The sequence below is a fragment of the Perognathus longimembris genome, chromosome 17 (genome assembly GCF_023159225.1).
Source record: "Perognathus longimembris pacificus isolate PPM17 chromosome 17, ASM2315922v1, whole genome shotgun sequence".
Taxonomy (NCBI): Eukaryota; Metazoa; Chordata; class Mammalia; order Rodentia; family Heteromyidae; genus Perognathus; species Perognathus longimembris.
In genome coordinates, this window is record NC_063177.1 from 9,525,633 (window position 1) to 9,545,289 (window position 19,657).

At 47.7% G+C, this 19,657-nt stretch overlaps 1 protein-coding gene across 1 annotated transcript in view; it reads right to left on the reverse strand.

The window, feature by feature from the left end:
* The window catches only part of Pitpnm3 (PITPNM family member 3), a 106,200-nt gene that overhangs the window by 57,993 nt on the left and 28,550 nt on the right, over nucleotides 1-19,657 (reverse strand). Inside the window, 2 exon segments of the mRNA XM_048366039.1 lie at nucleotides 8,613-8,720; nucleotides 15,813-15,908. Of these exon segments, the coding sequence (XP_048221996.1) occupies nucleotides 8,613-8,720; nucleotides 15,813-15,908 (204 nt within the window).

A 19,657-nucleotide genomic window follows, 5' to 3' on the forward strand; every position in this document is an offset into this window, starting at 1 on the left:
AGATAGACGCAAACACAATCATAGTGGGTGACTTTAATAACCCACTCTCTCCAAGAGACAGATCCAACACCCAGAGGATTAGCAAGGGAGCTGAGGACCTAAGTAACACCATATCCCTAATGGATCTGACAGACCTATACAGAATCTTCCACCCTACAGAGACCCAATACACCTTCTTTTCAGCAGCCCATGGATCATATTCCAAAATAGACCACGTCATAGCCCACACAAAGAACCTCAGCAAATACAAAAGTATTGACATCATCCCATGTATTATATCTGGTCACAGTGTATTAAAGGTAACCCTCAACAACAAAGGATACCACAGAGGCTATACACACTCTTTGAGGCTAAACCCCACGCTGCTATCCAACACTTGGGCCACAGACCAAATTAAAGATGAAATCAACGAATTCATAAGCCACAATGACAAAGAAAATACATCACAAAGAAACCTATGGGACACAGCTAAGGCAATACTGAGGGGCAAGATCATTGCCCTCAGCACTCACATTAAAAGAATGGAAGCAGAGCAGGTGAATAACCTCACAATGAAACTAAAACAACTGGAGAAACAAGAAATGACCGAATCTAAATCGACTAGGAGGAGAGAGATCACAAAGATTAAAGAAGAGATAAATCTGATTGAAAATAGAAAGACCATTCAACAAATAAATAAGACTAAAAGCTGGTTCTTTGAGAAAATAAACAAAATTGACAGACCCCTAGCAAGACTTACAAAAAAAAAAAAAGAAGAGAAGAGACTCATACGTAAAATCAGGGACTCCACCAGAAAAATTACAAGTACACACGATATTCAAACAATCATAAGGAGCTATTTCCAGAACCTCTACTCACTAAAAAACAATAATTTTACAGAAATGGATCAATTTTTAGAGAAGTAGAAACTGCCCAAACTGAACCAAGAAGAAATAAATCAACTAAATAAACCAATAACTTACAGTGAGATACAGGAGGTAATCAAGAACCTCCCAACAAAGAAAGCCCAGGCCCAGATGGATTCACCAACGAATTCTACAAAACCTTTAGTGAGGAGCTAATACCAATACTCCTCAAACTCTTCCGTGAAATAGAAACAGAGGGAGAAATCCCAAACTCATTCTATGAAGCTAATATCATACTCATTCCCAAACCAGGCAAAGACCCAACAAAAAAAGAGAACTACAGACCAATATCACTAATGAACACAGACACAAAGCTCCTCAATAAAATATTAGCTAACAGGATCCAGAAACTGATCAAGAAAATTATACATCATGACCAAATAGGCTTCATCCCACAGTCACAAGGATGGTTCAACATCCGTAAATCAGTCAACGTAATTCACCACATAAACAGAACTAAAATCAAGAATCACATTGTTATCTCAGTCGATGCCCAAAAAGCCTTTGACAAAATACAACATCCATACTTATTAAAAGCTTTGGAGAGAACAGGAATAGATGGAACATTCCTCAAAACAATAAAAGCCATATACAACAGACCAACTGCTAATATCATATTAAATGGAGAGAAACTTAAATCATTCCCCCTAAATTCAGGAACAAAACAAGGATGCCCACTCTCCCCACTTCTTTTCCTTCTCAACATAGTGCTGGAATCCCTAGCCATAGCAATAAGGCAAGAGGAGGACATCAAAGGGATCCACATCGGCAAGGAAGAAATCAAGTTATCCCTATTCGCAGACGACATGATCTTATATCTGAAGGACCCAAAAAACTCACTACCCAAACTCCTACACCTAATAAACCAATTTGGCAAAGTAGCAGGATACAAAATCAATCCACAAAAGTCAGCAGCTTTTCTGTACACCAGCAATAGACAAACAGAAAAGGAAATTATGGAAACAATTCCATTTATAGTAGCCAAAAAAAGAATAAAGTACCTAGGGATCAACTTAACCAAGGACGTGACGGACCTATTTAATGAAAACTACAAAAATCTAATAAGGGAAATCAAAGAAGACACAAGGAGATGGAAAGACCTCCCATGCTCATGGGTAGGCAGAATCAATATAGTGAAAATGGCCATATTGCCCAAATTGTTATACAAATTCAATGCAATACCTATCAAAATCCCAGCCACATTCTTCACTGAAATAGAGAAACCAATCCATAAATTCATATGGAACAGCAAAAGACCTAGAATAGCCAAAGCAATTCTAGGCAAAAAAAGCAGTGCAGGAGGTATCACAATACCAGACTTCAAGCTCTACTATAGGGCCATCATAACAAAAACAGCATGGTATTGGTACAAAAACAGACCGGAAGACCAATGGATTAGAATTAAAGATCCAGAAATAAAACCGCACTCTTACAGTCAGCTGATATTCAACAAAGGAGCTAAAGACATACAATGGAATAAACATAGCCTCTTCAACTACTAGTGCTGGGAGAACTGGGCAGCCATATGCAGAAAACTCAAAGTAGACCCAAGCCTATCACCATGCACCAAGATCAACTCAAAATGGATCAAGGACCTCAATATCAGACCTGAAACCCTGAAACTACTGAAGGACAGAATAGGAAAGATGCTGGAACTTATAGGCACAGGAAGGAACTTCCTGAATAGAGTCCCAGGGGCACAACAAATAGGGGAAAGACTCGACAAACGGGACTACTACAAATTAAAAAGTTTCTGCACAGCTAAGGGCATAGCCACCAAAACAGAAAGACAGCCAACGATATGGGAAAGGATATTTACCAGCACAGCAACAGACAAAGGCCTAATATCTATCATCTACAGAGAACTCAAAAAACTAAGCCCCTCCAAGCCCAATACACCAATTAGGAAATGGGTAAAGGAGCTAAAGAGAGACTTCACAAGAGAAGTAATAAAAATGGCAAAGAAACATATGAGGAAATGTTCAACATCCCTGGTAGTAAAGGAAATGCAAATAAAAACAACCCTGAGATACCACCTCACCCCAGTTAGAATGGCCTATACTCTGAACTCAGGCAACAACAAATGCTGGAGGGGGTGCGGGGAAAGAGGAACCCTTCTCCATTGTTGGTAGGAGTGCAAATTAGTACAACCACTTTGGAGAACAATATGGAGGTTTCTCAAAAAGCTCAATATAGACCTACCCTATGACCCAGCCATACCACTCCTAGGCATCTATCCTAAACAGCACAACCCAAGATATCAAAAAGACATTTGTACTTCCATGTTTATCGCGGCACAATTCACAATAGCCAAAATATGGAAACAACCCAGATGCCCCTCCACAGATGAATGGATCCAAAAAATATGGTACCTATACACAATGGAATACTACATAGCGATTAGGAATGGTGAAATATTGTTATTCGCAGGGAAATGGTCAGAACTCAAACAAATAATGTTGAGCGAGACAAGCCTAGAACACAGAAAACAAAGGGGCATGATCTCCCTGATAGATGACTGTTATGACTGTTAAGAAAGGGAGACGGAGAGACAGTAGAGACCAAGTCTGTGAAACCAAAAACTGCTTGTCAAATAGTGTTTCCCACAGGATTGGGGCAGTGACCCAACAGTATGTAACTAAAACCAAACAATTACTCAACACATAAAGGTCAAAAATTGACCTCTCAGTGGAATACAATAGCTCAAAATCTATGTATGTACATTCATATAAGACTACTGTCGACATATTGTCTAATATCGACATTGCATTTAAAGCCCTAGGCGAATTTTCTTGGGCGCAGCCATGTGGCTACTGTATATGTTCTTGATACATTGTATATTGTATATATGTCTACATGACCTAGAGAAGGGAAAGAAAAACAGGGCGTAAGTTATCACAAGAAATGTACACACCCCCCTACTATGTAACTGTACCCTTTTTGCACAACACTCTGTCCAAAAAATTTGTGTTCAATTAATAAATAAATTTAAAAAATAGAATGTGCACTGGACATCAGTGACTCACACCATAATCCTAGCTAATCTGGAAGCTTGATTCAAAGCCAGCCCCGGGCAGGAAAGTCTATGAGACTCTTATCTCCAAATAATGGTCAAAAACTTGGAAGTAGAGCTGTGTTTCAAGTGGTAGAGCACTAGCTTTGAGTAAAAAAAAAAAACTCAGAGACAGCACCTAGACCCTGAGTTCAATCCTTCGGACTGGCGCACACACACACACAGAATATGCAATATGCACATGCAGAAACAAAGCAGAATTAGCACTGGGAGAAGAGAGCAGAAGCTGATGAAAGAGACCTGGGACCCCCCAAATCTGAGGTGAGGAGGCTACTGGGCTCAGTTCCTTATCAACCTTAGACTGTAGGTCTCAAGAAGATAATGTGGGGTTTCCAGAGAGACAAAGCTGCACCCTGTTTCCTCTCCTACATGACAGCTAGATGTAAATTATAAACATATATGAAGGGGCTGGGAATATGGCCTAGTGGCAAGAGTGCTTATGAACCCCTGGGTTCGATTCCTCAGCACAACATATATAGAAAAGGCCAGAAGTGGCACTGTGGCTCAAGTGGCAGAGTGCTAGCCTTGAGCACAAAGAAACCAGGGACAGCACTCAGGCCCTGAGTCCAAGCCCCAGAACTGGCAAAAAAATACAGGTCATGTGCATATGTACACAAACAACTGAAGTATGGTATTTGGAGGGAGGGTTCCAGTGGTGTAACTCCTATGAACAACTAACTTACAGTTTAATAAAATGAACACAGAAAGCTGGAGCATGGGTTGTTTAAGGGTGGGGAGAAGGCGAGGGGAAATTGGGCAGATGGATGGAGAGAGGAAATGTGGGTGAATATAGTCATAATAATTAATGTACAAATGTGAAAATGGGAGCCAGTAATTTAAGGGATGGTGGGGTCAGGAGAGGTGGGGGGGGTGAGGGAAGAGGTGATGAACTCATAAAGTGACATGTCCAATTGAAAGTCCTTTGTACAACTACTTAAAGATATTTTTAATTTTTTTCATTAAAGTCACATTGAGACAGAAAATAGATAAATAAAGTGGAGTGTCTTTTCAGTAGGATCGTGGAATGGCTAGCTGCTCTTTCCACAAGGGAACACACACACACACACACACACACACACACACACACACTTTGGAGCAGCAAGCGGCAAAGAAACCATTCACAGACAGTGAGAAAGAAAGAAGTCACACATGAGTAATTAGCACACTCAGCCTGAGCCACATATGGCTATAGGGTCTAAATTTATACCACCCATGTAGAATGGAAACCCTGAACTATAAATTTAGCTTCTAAGGGATTCAAGATGAATGAAACACTAAAATTTAGCAGAAAGAAATTCGAGACTAGTGTCTATTAGGGCAAGTGCAAAGCCTAGTGCAATATGCACTCACAGAAAAGAGAAGAGAATGGCTCAAACCTACAATCCCAGCTATTCAGAAGACTGAGACCTGGAGATCTCAGTTTGAAGCCAGTCCAGGCAGGAAAGCCTGTGAGATCTTATTTCTAATTAACCTCCCAAAACCCCGAAGTAGAGGTGTGACTCAAGTGGTACAGCACCAGCCTTGAGTGAAAAAGCTATTGGACAGTGCCCAGGACTTGAGTTCAAGTCCCAGTGCCAGCAAACAGAAAAAGAAAGAAAGAAAAGGGGATGACCAAGATGAGCTCACAATCAACTATGAGTAAACAAGTTTCAAGAGGTACTATTGACATGTGTTCGTGCACACATGCCTTGCAGTACCTAGAGCTGGCACTGTGAGGAAAGATGGGTAGGACACGATTCTGGGGTCAGAGGCGGTCCACTTCATTTGGAATTAGCAGACTGTGGGGGCATAGGTCTCTGCCTTGGCTGTGGCTAGATGGAGTCATGATCAGGGAACACTGAGGCCCTGCATGTGGAAATGCCACAGTCAAGGAATCAGCCACCAGAGGGGCAAGCCCTAGGTTTCAGGCAGGAAGGTTGCCTTACCCTTCGATCCAGTGGTACCAGCGTTGGCAATTTATCCGAGAGTACAAGTCAGAATTCGCCCGTATTCACTGCTGCACTATTCACCATAAGCAAGCTATGGAAATAGCCCAGACGTCCTACAATGGATGAGTAGATCAAGCAAATGGACACACACACACACACACACACACACACACACACACACACACACACACATACACATATACACATCCCATCAGGAAGAATAGTGTGATGTCATTTGCAGGAAAATGGATGGACCTGGGGAAAAAAACATGTTAAGTGAAGTAAGTCAGGCTCAGAGAGGCAAAGGGCACATTTTCTCTCACAGGCAGAAGTTAGATCTAAATTATAAATATATATGAAAACATACACAGGGTCATGTGCATATCTGCACACACAAGCTGTATGGTATACAGAGGGGAGGATTCCAGTGTGTAACTCCTTAGAACAACTAACATAATTTAACACAATGAAGACCAGGAAGCTGAAGTGTGTGTTGTATGAGGGGGCGTCAAGGGGAAGATGGGCAGACAAGTGGAGAGAGGAAGGGTAGGAGAATTGCAGTCATAATATTCAATGTACATATGTAAAAATGGGGCTTTATCTTGGGGCCTGAGTGCAGTCCCTGAGCTTCTTTTGCTCAAGGCTAGCATTCTACTTCTTGAGCCATAGTTCCACTTCCAGCTTTTTAAAAAACTTACTGGAGATAAGAGTCTCACGAACATTCCTGCTGGGGCTGGCTTCTAATAATGATCCTCAGATCTCAGCCTCCCAAGTAGCTGGGATTACAGGTTTAAGCCACCGGCAGCTGGCTAAATCGTCCAACCTTTAGCAGACAGGTGGGAGTGAGAAAGGGCTGGCCAGCTGAGTGGGAAGTACTAATAGGAGGTTGGTCATGAATCTGGAATCTGTGGCCCTTTGGGATCAAGGTCCTATCTGCAAATGCATGGCTGTGGAGACAGGAGACAGGGTGTTGTTCTGGGTTGGCCCTGGGGGGCAGATGCAGATGTGACAGTGGCCTGGGTACCTTTCCTGTGAAGACTCCGTTCCTTAGGCCTGGCCCTATGGGAGCCCAAATTCTCCCAGTTCTGCCATTTATGAAATGGGATAATCTCTCAGGGTGGATGTTTTAGTGTAGGGAGGACCCTGCAGCAAGGAGACCAAGATGAGGCATGAGAAAAGGAGCAGATGCTGGGCACAGATGGCCAGGACCTGACTGAGCCAGGACCATCCTACTGGACAGCAACTAACAGGATGGCCTGGCCCACGAGGCAGCAGACTGAGCCAAGGAAGGGAGGAGAGGGAGAGAATGCTATGGTTTCCATGTTTGTCCCTAATGGTTCACTGTGCTGAAAGCTTGGTCCCTGGCGTAATAGTACTGAGAACTGATGGGGCCTGTAGGAGGGGGAGCCGAGAAGAGTGATACAGTCCTGACTGCCCTTGTGGAAAGACTGCAGATTGCACCATGGTCTTTGGGAGGAGGCGAGATCTCACAAGAGTGCATTCACTCCTGAGGGAGCGCAAGTTGTTATAAAAGGATAGCCCAGCCCTCCCTGGTCTCTTTCTTCCTCTCTCCTGCAGGTCTGCTGCCCTCACACACACACTCCCACCCAGCCTGTCATGCTCTCTGCCACTGGAACACAGCCAGAAGACCCTCCCCACGTGCCAGCACCATGCTGTGTGGATTGTTCAGCCACCAGAGTCATGAGCCAAATAAGCCTCTTTCCCTTCCACATTACCGTGTTGATGTCATACTGCAACAGGGCAAGGACTGAGCCAGGAAGGAAGGGGGGGGGGAGGGGGAGGAGGAGGGGGAAAAGGAGGAAGAGGTTGGGGAGGCGGAGGGGGAAGTAGAGGGGGAGGTGGAGGGGGCCTGAGGACGTCAGATGCAAAGGTTAGCATCCTACATCCTGTCTCTGATCCCCTTTCCAGTACACTATTCAAAAGCAGCCTTCAGTTGTGGATCAACCAAGCCTCAGTTTCCCCATAGGTCAACTCCAGCTTGATGACTTTCTTAGCTCTACCTTCTACTTGGCTTTAAAGCCTGGTCTCCTGGCCTCATTGTCAGGCGTCTTGTAGGAATGGATCCATCTCCTACCTCTGTCTCAAAGCCCTGCCCCTCCCATCTGGCAAGCAGGCTTCTGCTTAAGCCTGCCTCCTTGATGTGGTGGGCATGGTGTCCTAGGCCTCAGCCCAACTACCAGCGGCCCCTCCTGCCCAGCACTTACACACAGAAAGTGTTCCATAAACATACCATTAAGGAGGAGATGGCCAAATGGATAGGCAGATAGAAGCCTGAAAGGTAACACCTGCCCAAACTTCCCTTCACGGAAAGCTTCCGGGGGTCTTCGCCAGCCTCCCCATAAAGGACCCCCCCCCACCAAGACTCCAGCTCCTGCCCAGCTCTAAGGCTCCTCTGATTGTCACAGCCCCAGCAGATTCCACAGGCCAGGAGTCCACAAGAGTCTGGACCTAGCAATGCCCTTCATTGCCATGATCCTGCCTGGGTTGTTCTAGAACAAAGGAAGCTCCGCTGCATAAGCCTGAGGTTGATTTGCACAGAAAGCCCCACAGATCTCCCCAAGACAGTTCTTACAGGTGACAGAATTCAGGTGAGGACATAGAAAACCCCACTGGTGACCCCATGATGCCACGCCACCGTGTGGTACACACGGGTGCACTCCCTGCCCACGGGAGAGCAGTGCTCACCTTGAGGCTCGTCCAGCTTCCCCATGCTCTCCATCTGCTCCACCAGGTCGTTTGAGTTCCACTGGCTCATTCCAATGAGCATGGCGTTCTTGCCTTCAGCCACCTCCTCTGGGGAAGGAAGACAGAAGGCGTGAGCCAGCAGGGCTGTGCTCCAGAGCCTGGGCAGGAGCTGGTGTCTGAAGGTCATGGAACTCATCATGACTTGAGGTGACCATCCACTAGCTAGGGCTCCATTTCCAGCAATGATAGTATTTTTTTGTTGTTGGTCATGGGGCTTGAACTCGGGGCATGGAGCCACAGTGCCACTTCTGGGTTTCTTGTGGCTAATTGGAGATAAGAGTCTCCTGGGAACTTTTCTGCCCAGACTGGCTTCAAACCGCAATCCTCAGATCTCTGCCTCCTAAGTAGCTAGGATTACAGGTGTGAGCCACCAGCGCCTTGCCTGACACTATTTTTTTGAAGTGTAAAATGTTTGTGTAGAAAAGACAAGACTCTTGCTATCTGCCAGCACTTTTTTGTTGTGTGACATTATTTGGGTTCAGTTTTTCCACCAGTGGAGCCCACAGAGGTGTTGTGAAGACAAGATGAAAACGCAGTGAGAGGAAACCATTTCTCCACATGAGGAAGTTGCTCACCAGCCAGATTTGAATAGATCAGGGGTGGAGGGGGTCAGGGGAAACTGTGGAATGAGTGGAAGGCAGATCTTTCTGGATTTGAGCTGTTTGGAGCTCTTAGCTCCTGTTTCCACTCTGTGAGCTTTTCAATGACTCCAATCTCTCTCTGCTCCCCTCCCCTTGCCCTTTCCCTATGTGATCTTGGGCTATACTCCCTGCTCACACTAAGTACAAGACCCTGGTCCCACCACCACCACATCTGACACAGTCCCTCATCCTGCACTGGGACACTTCTTCAGGACAGACTCATAGGAATGACCTCACCTATCTCTGCCTTCCTGGACAATGGCTTTGTAGGCTCTCACAGAACAGATTCTGGAGAGTGCTGCGGAGAATCCCTCCAGCCATAAAGATTCACAACAAATGAGTGGGCTGGGCACAGGTGGCTCACATTTGTAGTCTTAGCTACTGCTGAGGACTGAAGTTCAAAGCCAGCCAGGGCAGGAAAGTCCACGACACTCTCATCTCTAATTAACCAGCAAAAATTCACAAATAAAGCTGTGACTCAAGTGGTACAGCACTAGCCTTGAGAAAAAAAGCTAAGAGACAGTGCCCTGGTCCTGAGTTCAAGCCCTAGTGCTAACACACACACACATACACACACACACACACACACACACACACACACACACACACACACAGAGTTCTGGCGTTAGATTGATTGTTTTCAATCCTCAGTCCACCTTCTGTCAATCTGTCAGCTTGTAGATGGCCTTGGCCAAGTAAATTTAGCCTTGCCATCCTGTTTGCTCTTCTAAAAAATGATATCAGAGTGGTCTCTAGCACTGGGTAGAGTGGGGATGAAATGAGATGAGGTGGGTCATGTGACCCCTGGAGGCCCAGCTGGCAATGGCAGTGCAGGGGGTTAGCAAGTGACAGGAGCAATGAGGGGTCATCACCCCAGGTGGTGTTATGCTCCATAGTGATCCCAGCCATCAGGGTGGGCCTGTAACCCACCTGCCCACTCCTGGTTATCTCAGTTCTGAAGTCTGACAGAAGGGTTGTTCACTCATTCATTCCCACATCCATTTGCTCACGAATGGATTCCCGAGCGCCTGTGTGTGTCCAGAGAGACCTGACCTCCCTCCTACTGAAGGATGCAATAGCAGACAAGAGAACAGACTCAAGACCCGCCATGTGCATGCAGTAGGTGCTCAGCACATGCTGGCCCCTGTGGTTTCTACAATGTGCTGGGCCCTATCCCAGGGTATGGGAGCCTGTGGTGGCGCTGTGCAGTCTGCGTGGGCTCTGGGGCTCTGCGCCAGCCTGTGCCGCCAGCGTAGGCCTCTGCCCCACTCTTCCTCATTCTGTGTGTGGCTGGGCTCCATGCTCTTTCAGTCTTGGTCTTTTGTCTGGGTGTCTGTCAAATATTCCTTTCTCCCTGGGCTCAGTGTGGTCTCTCCCAGCCTGCCATCAAAGCTGGTCCCCCTGGATCGGTGCACAACGATCTCTCTCTCTCTCTCTGTCTCTCTCTCTGTCTCTCTCTCTCTCTCCTTGAATGTGTCTGTTTCTCTCAGGGGTCTAGTGCTCTCTCCTGCAATGGTCTCTCCCTGGGTGCCTTGTTCACCTACCCACCCCCATCTCATGACTCTCCCCCTACCCACCGTAGAAAGGGAGAAGGTCCCTCTCTCCTCTGCTCTTTCTTCATCTCACTCACTCCCTGTGGCTTCTCCTTTCCCTACATCCCTGCTCCACAGGACCCTGACCCCACCTGCATCTGTTTGTGCTGCCTCCTTTGGAGTCTCAGATTCTCTCTCCGCTTCTCTCCTGCTGTGAGTCTGTCTGTCTGGCTCTCTCTCTGTCCCTCCTTTCTTCTTGCTCCCTTCTCACTCCCTGCTCTGGAACCTGCCCTGGGTTTCTCCTTGCTCCCACTCGGTGCCATCCCTATCTCTCCAGCTGTTCCAAAACCCATTTCTCCAACATGCTTTTGTCTCCCTCCTCCCTCCCACCCCGCCCCTCGCAGCCTCTTGCCTGTCCCCATGCTCCACAGTCAGCCTTCAGATCTTCACTCTGGGAACAATGGGCTTGTCCCCTAAGTGGCAGCAAGCACAGGCACATGCACAAGCACGGGAACACACACACACACACACACACACACACACACACACACACACACACACATTGGGAGGCAGCAGGCAACACAGTTCCTTTTGGAGCCTCAGGCAGAGGCCACAGAGGGCAGTCCTGGACAGCTGTGCCAGGTGTTGATTTGGCATCCCATCATCTGGCACCCATTCTGTACATGTTAGTTCTCATGCTCAGGTGACCTATGGTGTGAACTTAGCTTTGACATCCATAGGACCCCCACTGAGCCTCAATCACTACTCAAACTAAGCTCCACATGGAGCCTTCCTCCCTCTCCAGTTAGGACATGCCTTGCCTTGACCTGCCTGACTCCATCTTGCCAAAGCCTGGATATGCCCATGAAACACAAGCCTTGGCTTGTGCAGAACCTACGGGACAGAGGGAACCCCCTCTGCCTGTGTGTGAAGGCTTCACCTCCAGCCCTTCTCCAGACAGCCCATCCAATACCATCCACTACCAAACCCACATGCCAGTCCCCAAGGACCTAGGCATGCGCTGCCTCTGTGCCTCTGGATGCAAGATGGTTCACACTCACTTGGCACAGATACTTGCCCTCACTCACCAACACCCCTCCTCCCACTCTCTTCCTGGCAGTTTCCAGTCCGCCCATCCTGAGGCTTTGAGACTAGCTCCCCAGCATTGTCTCTATTTTCCCTCCCAGTGGGGGCACAGGCAGTGGGAAGGCAGGAAGTCTCTAACACACCTATGGCTGGCTTCCACGATTGTTCCTCTGCCCAGCAATACTCATCCTAATTCCAGCAGTGACACCCTCCCTCTCCATCTACAAGGCAGGCAACTGCATTCTGGCCCGTTCCCAGAGGAGGCCTCTGAGGCCTGACACTCAGGCTCCTCTGAGCTCAAATAGCAGCTGGTCAATGGGTCAACCCTGATGAAGATCCAGGTCCTCTGATTTCACTTCTACTCCCCTCTTTTCCACCCAGGACCCCCAGGACATGGTGTGTGAGCACCACAAAAGCTGGGAGGGAAGCCCTTGACCATGCCTCTCATTCTCCATAAGACCTGACCTTGCTTGAGTCCTCAATTGGAGAAATAGATTCTTGACCCCAGCATTACCTTCCTCTCCTGGTTGCTATGGAAAACCAAGGAGTTGGAGCCACAAACAGTCTGTGTACCAGTATGGATCTAGAGGGCCTGGCCACACCCAAGCACCAAGAGAATGAGGATGCACATGATGATGGGACAAAGAACAGAAGTCTGTCAGGTGCCAGTGGCTCATGCTTGTAATCCTAGCTACTCAGGAGGCTGAGATCTGAGGCTCACAGTTCAAAGCCAGCCCAGACAGGAAAGTCTGTGAGGCTCTTATCTCCAATTAACTACCAGAAAACTGGGAGTGGAGCTGTGGCTCAAACTGGCAGAGTGCTGAACTCAAGGGAAAGAGCTCAGAGACGGCACCTAGGCACTGAGTTCAAGCCCCATGAACAACAAAAGAAATGGAAGAAAGGGCTAGAGGCCAGGTAGGTGGCTAATACCTGAAATCCTACCTACTTAAGAGGCTGAGATCTAAGGATCTCAGTTCAAAGCCAGAGTGGGCAGAAAAATCAGAGACTCTTATCTCCAACTAACCAGAAAAACACCAGAAGTGAAGGTATATTTTTGTTTGTTTGCCAGTCCTGGAGCTTGAACTCAGGGCTGAGCACTGTCCCCAGCTTCTTTTTGCTCAATTCTAGCATTCTACCACTTGAGCTACAGCTCCACTTCTGGCTTTTTCTATATATGTGGTGCTGAGGAATCGAACCCAGGGCTTCAATGTATGCGAGGCAAGTACTCTACCATTAGGCCATATTCCCAGCCACCAAAGGTATGGTTTAAGTGGTAGAGTGCCCATCCAGAGCAGGAAAAAAAAAAGCCAAGTGAGAGTTCAAGTTCTAGTACCTGCACAAATTTAAAAAAAAAATTAGGGGCAGAAGGGGTGGTAGTTAAGTATGATTAATATGATTTATTTTCTTAAGTAACTGAAATCCATTTCCTAAAACAATTGCACCATTGCACTTTTTTCCCCACTAACACAGGCTACAGGTTCCAATTCTTCCTCCCTGGTCCCCTTTTTAACAAGCTGTTCTCACAGGCATGGTGCGGCGTGCCATGTTGATTTGCATTCCCTAATGGCAAATGGTATGGTGCAACTTTCCAAGTGTTTGCTTGCCATTCATTCGTGAGATACCTGTTCCTTTGTGTTGTTTTATGTACAATAATTCCCAGCATCATGTATTTGTTTGTGTCTCACCACCCACCTCTGCCAGCTTACTGAGCAGACAACCCCAAGAGGGCTGGGATGTGTGTCCTCTGCTCCTAAACCTCTCTGCACTGGTGGGACAGGTGCTCAGTAAGGACCAGTTCAAAAAGGGAATGAATGAAACAAAAGTGTGACCCCCTGATCTGCCCCTCCATTTCCCAGACTATAAGCCAGACAGAGGTGTTGGGTTCACAGGCACAAGGAGAACTCCCAGTTCTAACCTGGGCTGGGTTTGAGGCTCCATCCCAGAAGGAGACGCGAGTGTTGGGAAGGAGGTGCGAGTGTTGGGAAGGAGGTAATAAGACCAAGGGAAGAGAAAGTGGGACCATCAGAGAGAGGACAGAGGGAGGAGGTTCCGTTCCTTGAGGCCTGGGGTGGAGGGAACAGAGCCGGCTGTGTAAAGCTGCAGGGGACAGTGGCAAGAAAGGAGGTGGGCAGGAAGGATCCACAGCTTCTCACTGGGGTGGACAGTGAGCAGGTTCTGAAGGACAGCTCTGGCCCTCGTGCCTCCAGAGACTCCCGTCTCCTCCATCATTGCAGCTGGGAGCGCAGAACCCTGAGAAACTGCAGAAATATTTAAATAAAAGTCTTCTGAGCATCAAAATATTGAAGTGTTGTTGTCACACTGTGGGTTTGTTGCTATGGAGAAACTCAGGCCTGGCAGCCACTCCAATCAGAAACCAAGGGGAGAAAGGAACTGGGCCCCAGATGATCTGTTTGGGGCTGGATTCGAGGAGAGGGGTCCTTTGCCCAGAGCCAGGAGCTTGGGAGGCTTGGGTAGGAAGCACGCCCCACTTTTAGCCACACTTCCTTGAATATCACCCAGCCTGGGTATTCTCCATTTGGAGAAGCCCAGAACCAAAAGAGAAACTGAGTCCCAGGGAAGGGGGAGGATCTGCCTGATGTGAGGGCATAAGTGTCCTTCTTTAGGCCTAGGTACCTGTCTGGCATGTTTTCTCTCTTCAAAACCCCATTTGTGCTGAGGGCCAGTGGCTCATGCCTGTAAATCTAACTACTCAGGAGGATAAGATTTGAGGATTGAGGTTTGAAGCCAGCCTAGGCAGAAAAGTCTGTGAGACTCCTATCTCCAATTAACCAGCAAAAATGTTGGAAGTGAAGGTGTGGTAGTGCAGCAGCCCTGGGCAGAAAAAGCTAAAGAATCACTCCTAATATTTGATTTCAAGCCCCAGTACCAGCACACACACACACACACACACACACACACACACACACACACACACACACACTTCCAAATACTGCCAATGGAACCAAGCAAGCTTAATGGAGTTAGAACCCTCTTGAACTGGGGAACAGGCTATCTGGCTAACAGTGCCTCTCTCTACTCCCACCCAACCAGCTGAGTACCTGCTGTCTCTTCCCTAACTCCCAGCCTGACTCCCACAGCCCCACATCTCCTCCATGTGCTCACAATCCCAAACCCTCTTCACATCACTCTCTGCCTGAGATGATATTTGGTGTCCTTCCTCCATGTTTCCAGGCACTACCAGTCCTGTCTAGTCCACTGGCGATGCCTTGAGGCAGAGCAGGTGTCCCACTCACCATCCATCACATCTCTAAACATCACCCTTGGGATGCTGATCATAGAAGACCCATGGGACCACAGGCACCACAGCCTTGTGACCTCATCTCCAGCTTTCCTCTCCTTGGCTCAACATCATCGAAGGCACGTGGGCCTTTGTTCAGAAGACCTGAAATGCTCCTCAGTCTTTCCTGGCCTGGGACCATCATTTCTTCTGTCTCATCCATCTGGAAGGCTCTTTCTTCCATCCTTACCTAGCCAGCTCCTGGTCCTTGGCTCCGCAGGAAGGATACATGCTCCACACCAAATCACCTGCCCTGACCTCCTTCTCTCTCTAAACAGCAGCTGCTTTTTCCTTGGTGGTGTCACCCTGTTAGTGACTACAATTCCAAGGTACTATGTGGCACTTGTCTCTGCTTCTGGACTCTGCTGACTTGGACACCACAGTCCCTCCTACCTGACACATCTCAGGGCCTCACAAATGTGTCAGAGTGGATGAATGGACATGGAGCCCCTGCTGTCATGACTCACAATGGGTCAAATAGGGAGTGAAGAATTGCACATCTGGGTGGGAAGGGGCTCTAACCCCCAGCAAGGAGTTTCTAGAATGATCACTCAGCCATAGTGTAGGGATGAAGGTCACTCACCTCTAGCATCAAAGAATTCATCATCCGAACTCTCCACTGAGTCACTAAGGACATTCCGAAGGTGCCAGGGGGCGCCGCCGCCCGGGGAAGGGCCACCTGCCAAAGGGAGCACACTTGTCAGTTCTGAGCCAGGTCCCAGGATGCGGAGGCAGTCCTCAGCACCCCTGGACGAGAGCCAGCCACCTCCTGTGAGATTGCCACCCCCCGCCACCTCTGTAGCCACAAGCCTCTTACTTCCGTGCTGCCATTTATGTACCAAAATCTTCCCTGGGGAAGCTTCTTTTGAGGAAAGAGACAGAGCAGGCATTTCTCTGGTATTAAAACTGGTGTCAGAGAGAAGAAAGATGGCGCCGACAGAATAGGGAGGCACCCCGACTCGCTCCAACTGAATAGCAAGCTGGGAACTCCAACACCCAACATCCCAGCAAGAACCCAGCAAAACCAGCAGCCAGAAGCAATGGAGAAACACAGGAAAACAAAAAGGAGCAAAAAAGAAGAGCCAAAAACCTACACGGAGCCAGAGAATCTCCGGGGCACCCTCCCCCCACCAGCCAACCCTGGCCCAAACAGGGCCAGGCTGGGAAAGGGGAACCCAGCGATCGGCAGACAGGCTGCCAGGAGCGCAGAATTCAGATAGCAGGAGACCCCACGGACACAAGGGAGGGTGCGGAACAAGACACACACCGACAGCGACGAGAAGTTCGGGTCCACACCGGGTTCGGACAAGGGAACCCAACGCGGCAGAAAGATGGAACTGGGGAAGCCACCACGACACTTCGCCAACCCCTGAAGGACCAATGACTGCGCAGGACACACACACAAAGAAGCATCAGTGAGTCCCCCATTATACCCTCCCCCAACGGGAGACCAGCTATCAGAGACCCAAGCCCTACAAAGAAGCTAGATCTCCCTCCCTCCCCCTCCCCACCCCGAGGGAACAAAGAACCCCCAAATCAGGCGGGGAGCTCCCAACAGGCGCTGGGAAGTCAGTTTAGCAGGGGAAGGGCGGAGCAGCCCCAAGGCCCCACAGGTTCCTGAACTGGCAGAACCGGCCCCGTCCCCTTCCCAACAGGGGCCGGGGGACAGCCAGCAGTGCAAGCCCCACCCGAGGCGCCTGGACCTCGAGGACTCTTACAACTAAAATCACAGGCGCTGGTGGGCAATACCAGCACAGTAGGGACACCTGGGCCTGACCACGTCCCCTCCTCGCAGCGGAGGTGAGGTCTGAGGGTGCTAACCCACACCCGGACAGTCGATCCCACTGGGCCCCACACATACCGCCCCCCCAACGGACGTGCGGGAGGGCGCAAACACAACCCAACAACCCGGGGCTCGCTCTGGGAGGCATACCCCGCTAAAGTGCCTGTTGTAGTGGACGCACAGCACACAGGAGGGCAGGGCACCCGGCAACAGCGCCCGCTCTGGTAGGCGTACCCTGCACTGGTGGGCGGGGCCACAGCGACAGCACCTGCTGCCGTAGACATGCCTACACAGGAGGGAGGGAAGAGCTACAAACCAAACCTGAGAAGCTATCCACAGATCTCCAGATGCGCAAATCACAAAGAAACATAACTCAGTTCATTAAAGGGCAAGCCAGGGGGGGAGGGAGGGGGGCATGAGGGACAAGGCAACAAACAGTACAAGAAATGTATCCAATGCCCAACGTATGATACTGTAACCTCTCTGTACATCAGTTTGATAATAAAAATTTGAGAAAAAAAAAAAAAAGGGCAAGCCAACTCGCCAGCTCCAAAAAGCAGCATGACTGAAGAGGATATGGAGACTAAAAAAGCAAATGAGGCCATGTTAACAGGAATGATCGAAAGCGTCAGAAATGAAATCAGAAAACAATTCCAGGAGTTTAGAGCAGAAATCTTGAAGGACACCCAGGAAGCCAAGAAAGAAATGGAAGCAAAAATGGATACAATGCAAGCCTTCTTTAAAGAAATGGAAGCAAAAATGGATACAATGCAAGCCTTCTTTAAAGAAAATCTCCACATCCTGAGAATTGAAATGCATGAAAAAATAGATTTAAAATACAACTCTTTAAAGGAAGAAATTTCCACGATCAGAGCTGATCTGACAACCATAAATAGCTCTCTGACATCCATAAACTCTGCAATTGAAACCATAACACAAAGAGTTGACCATATAGAATCCAGAATCTCTCGCCTGGACGATGAAGCAGCCGACAACAACCAGAAAATTACCACACTCCAAGAAAAGGTGAAGCTTCAGGGCAGACTAATCCAGGAACTAATGGACAAAGACAAGAGATATAATCTGCGCATAATTGGAATAGAAGAAAGAGCTGAATACCAGAGCAGAGGGCTTAATCATGTTCTCAATAAAGTTATTGCAGAAAACTTCCCCAATCTCACAGGGGACCCCATCCAGGTAACCGAAGCCTATAGGACACCTGGCAGGCCAGACCCCAGGAAAGCCACCCCAAGGCACATAATATTCAAGACTACAGACCTCAAGATTAAAGAGCAAATTCTGAATTCAGCCAAAGCGAAGATGGAAACTTTCTTCAATGGGAAGAGGATTCGAATAATATCCAACTTATCCACACAAACTTACCAAGCTCAAAGTGAGTGGAAGAACACCATCCAAGTACTTCAGAATAACAGTTTGCAACCTCGGATCAAATATCCAGCGAAATTGGAGTTCACATTCGAGGGGAAAACCAGATCTTTCCACACCAAAGAAGAACTAAAGGAGTATGTGAATAAAAAACCAGCCCTACAGCGAATTCTAAGAGGGGAACCCCACCCAACAGAGATCGTAAAAGACACATAGACAGAATCAGAAAGAAACTTTGATAGCCAAAGTCCAGCAGAAAGATCAGCTCACTAAAGACAAGAAGAAAAAAAAAAAAAGAGGAAAAAACAGCCCAACAAGAAAATGGAAGGAGAAAAAACACGCTTATCCTTGATCTCTTTAAATATAAATGGTTTAAACTCCCTGATAAAGAGGAGCAGACTGGCAGAATGGATTCACAAACAAAAAGTTGACATCTGCTGTCTACAAGAGACCCACCTAACAGCAAGGGACAAAAACAGGCTCCGAATGAAAGGATGGAGAAAGATCTATCAAGCAAATGCACCCACCAAAACGGCAGGTGTAGCCATTCTGATCTCAGACAAGCTGCACTTCTCAATAAAGTCAACTCAAAAAGACAAAGAAGGACACTACATATTAATACAAGGAAAAATCCAGAATCAAGACATCACGGTGATAAATGGATACGCACCGAACAAAAGAGGCCCTACATATGTCAAGCAAATTCTCACAGAATTACAGAACAAGATAGACGCAAACACAATCATAGTGGGTGACTTTAAACTCCTCTCTCTCCAAGAGACAGATCCAACACCCAGAGGATTAGTAAGGGAGCTGAGGACCAAATAACACCATATCCCTAATGGATCTGACAGACCTATACAGAATATTCCACCCTACAGGGACCCAATACACCTTCTTCTCAGCAGCCCATGGATCATATTCCAAAATAGACCACGTCATAGCCCACACAAAGAACCTCAGCAAATACAAAAAGAATTGACGTCATCCCATGTATTATATCTGATCACAGTGGATTAAACGTAACCCTCAACAACAAAGGATACGACAGAGGCTATACACACTCTTTGAGGCTAAACCCCACGCTGCTATCCAACACTTGGGCCACAGACCAAATTAAAGATGAAATCAACGAATTCATAAGCCACAATGACAAAGAAAATACATCACAAAGAAACCTATGGGACACAGCTAAGGCAGTACTGAGGGGCAAGATCATTGCACTCAGCACCCACATTAAAAGAATGGAAGCAGAGCAG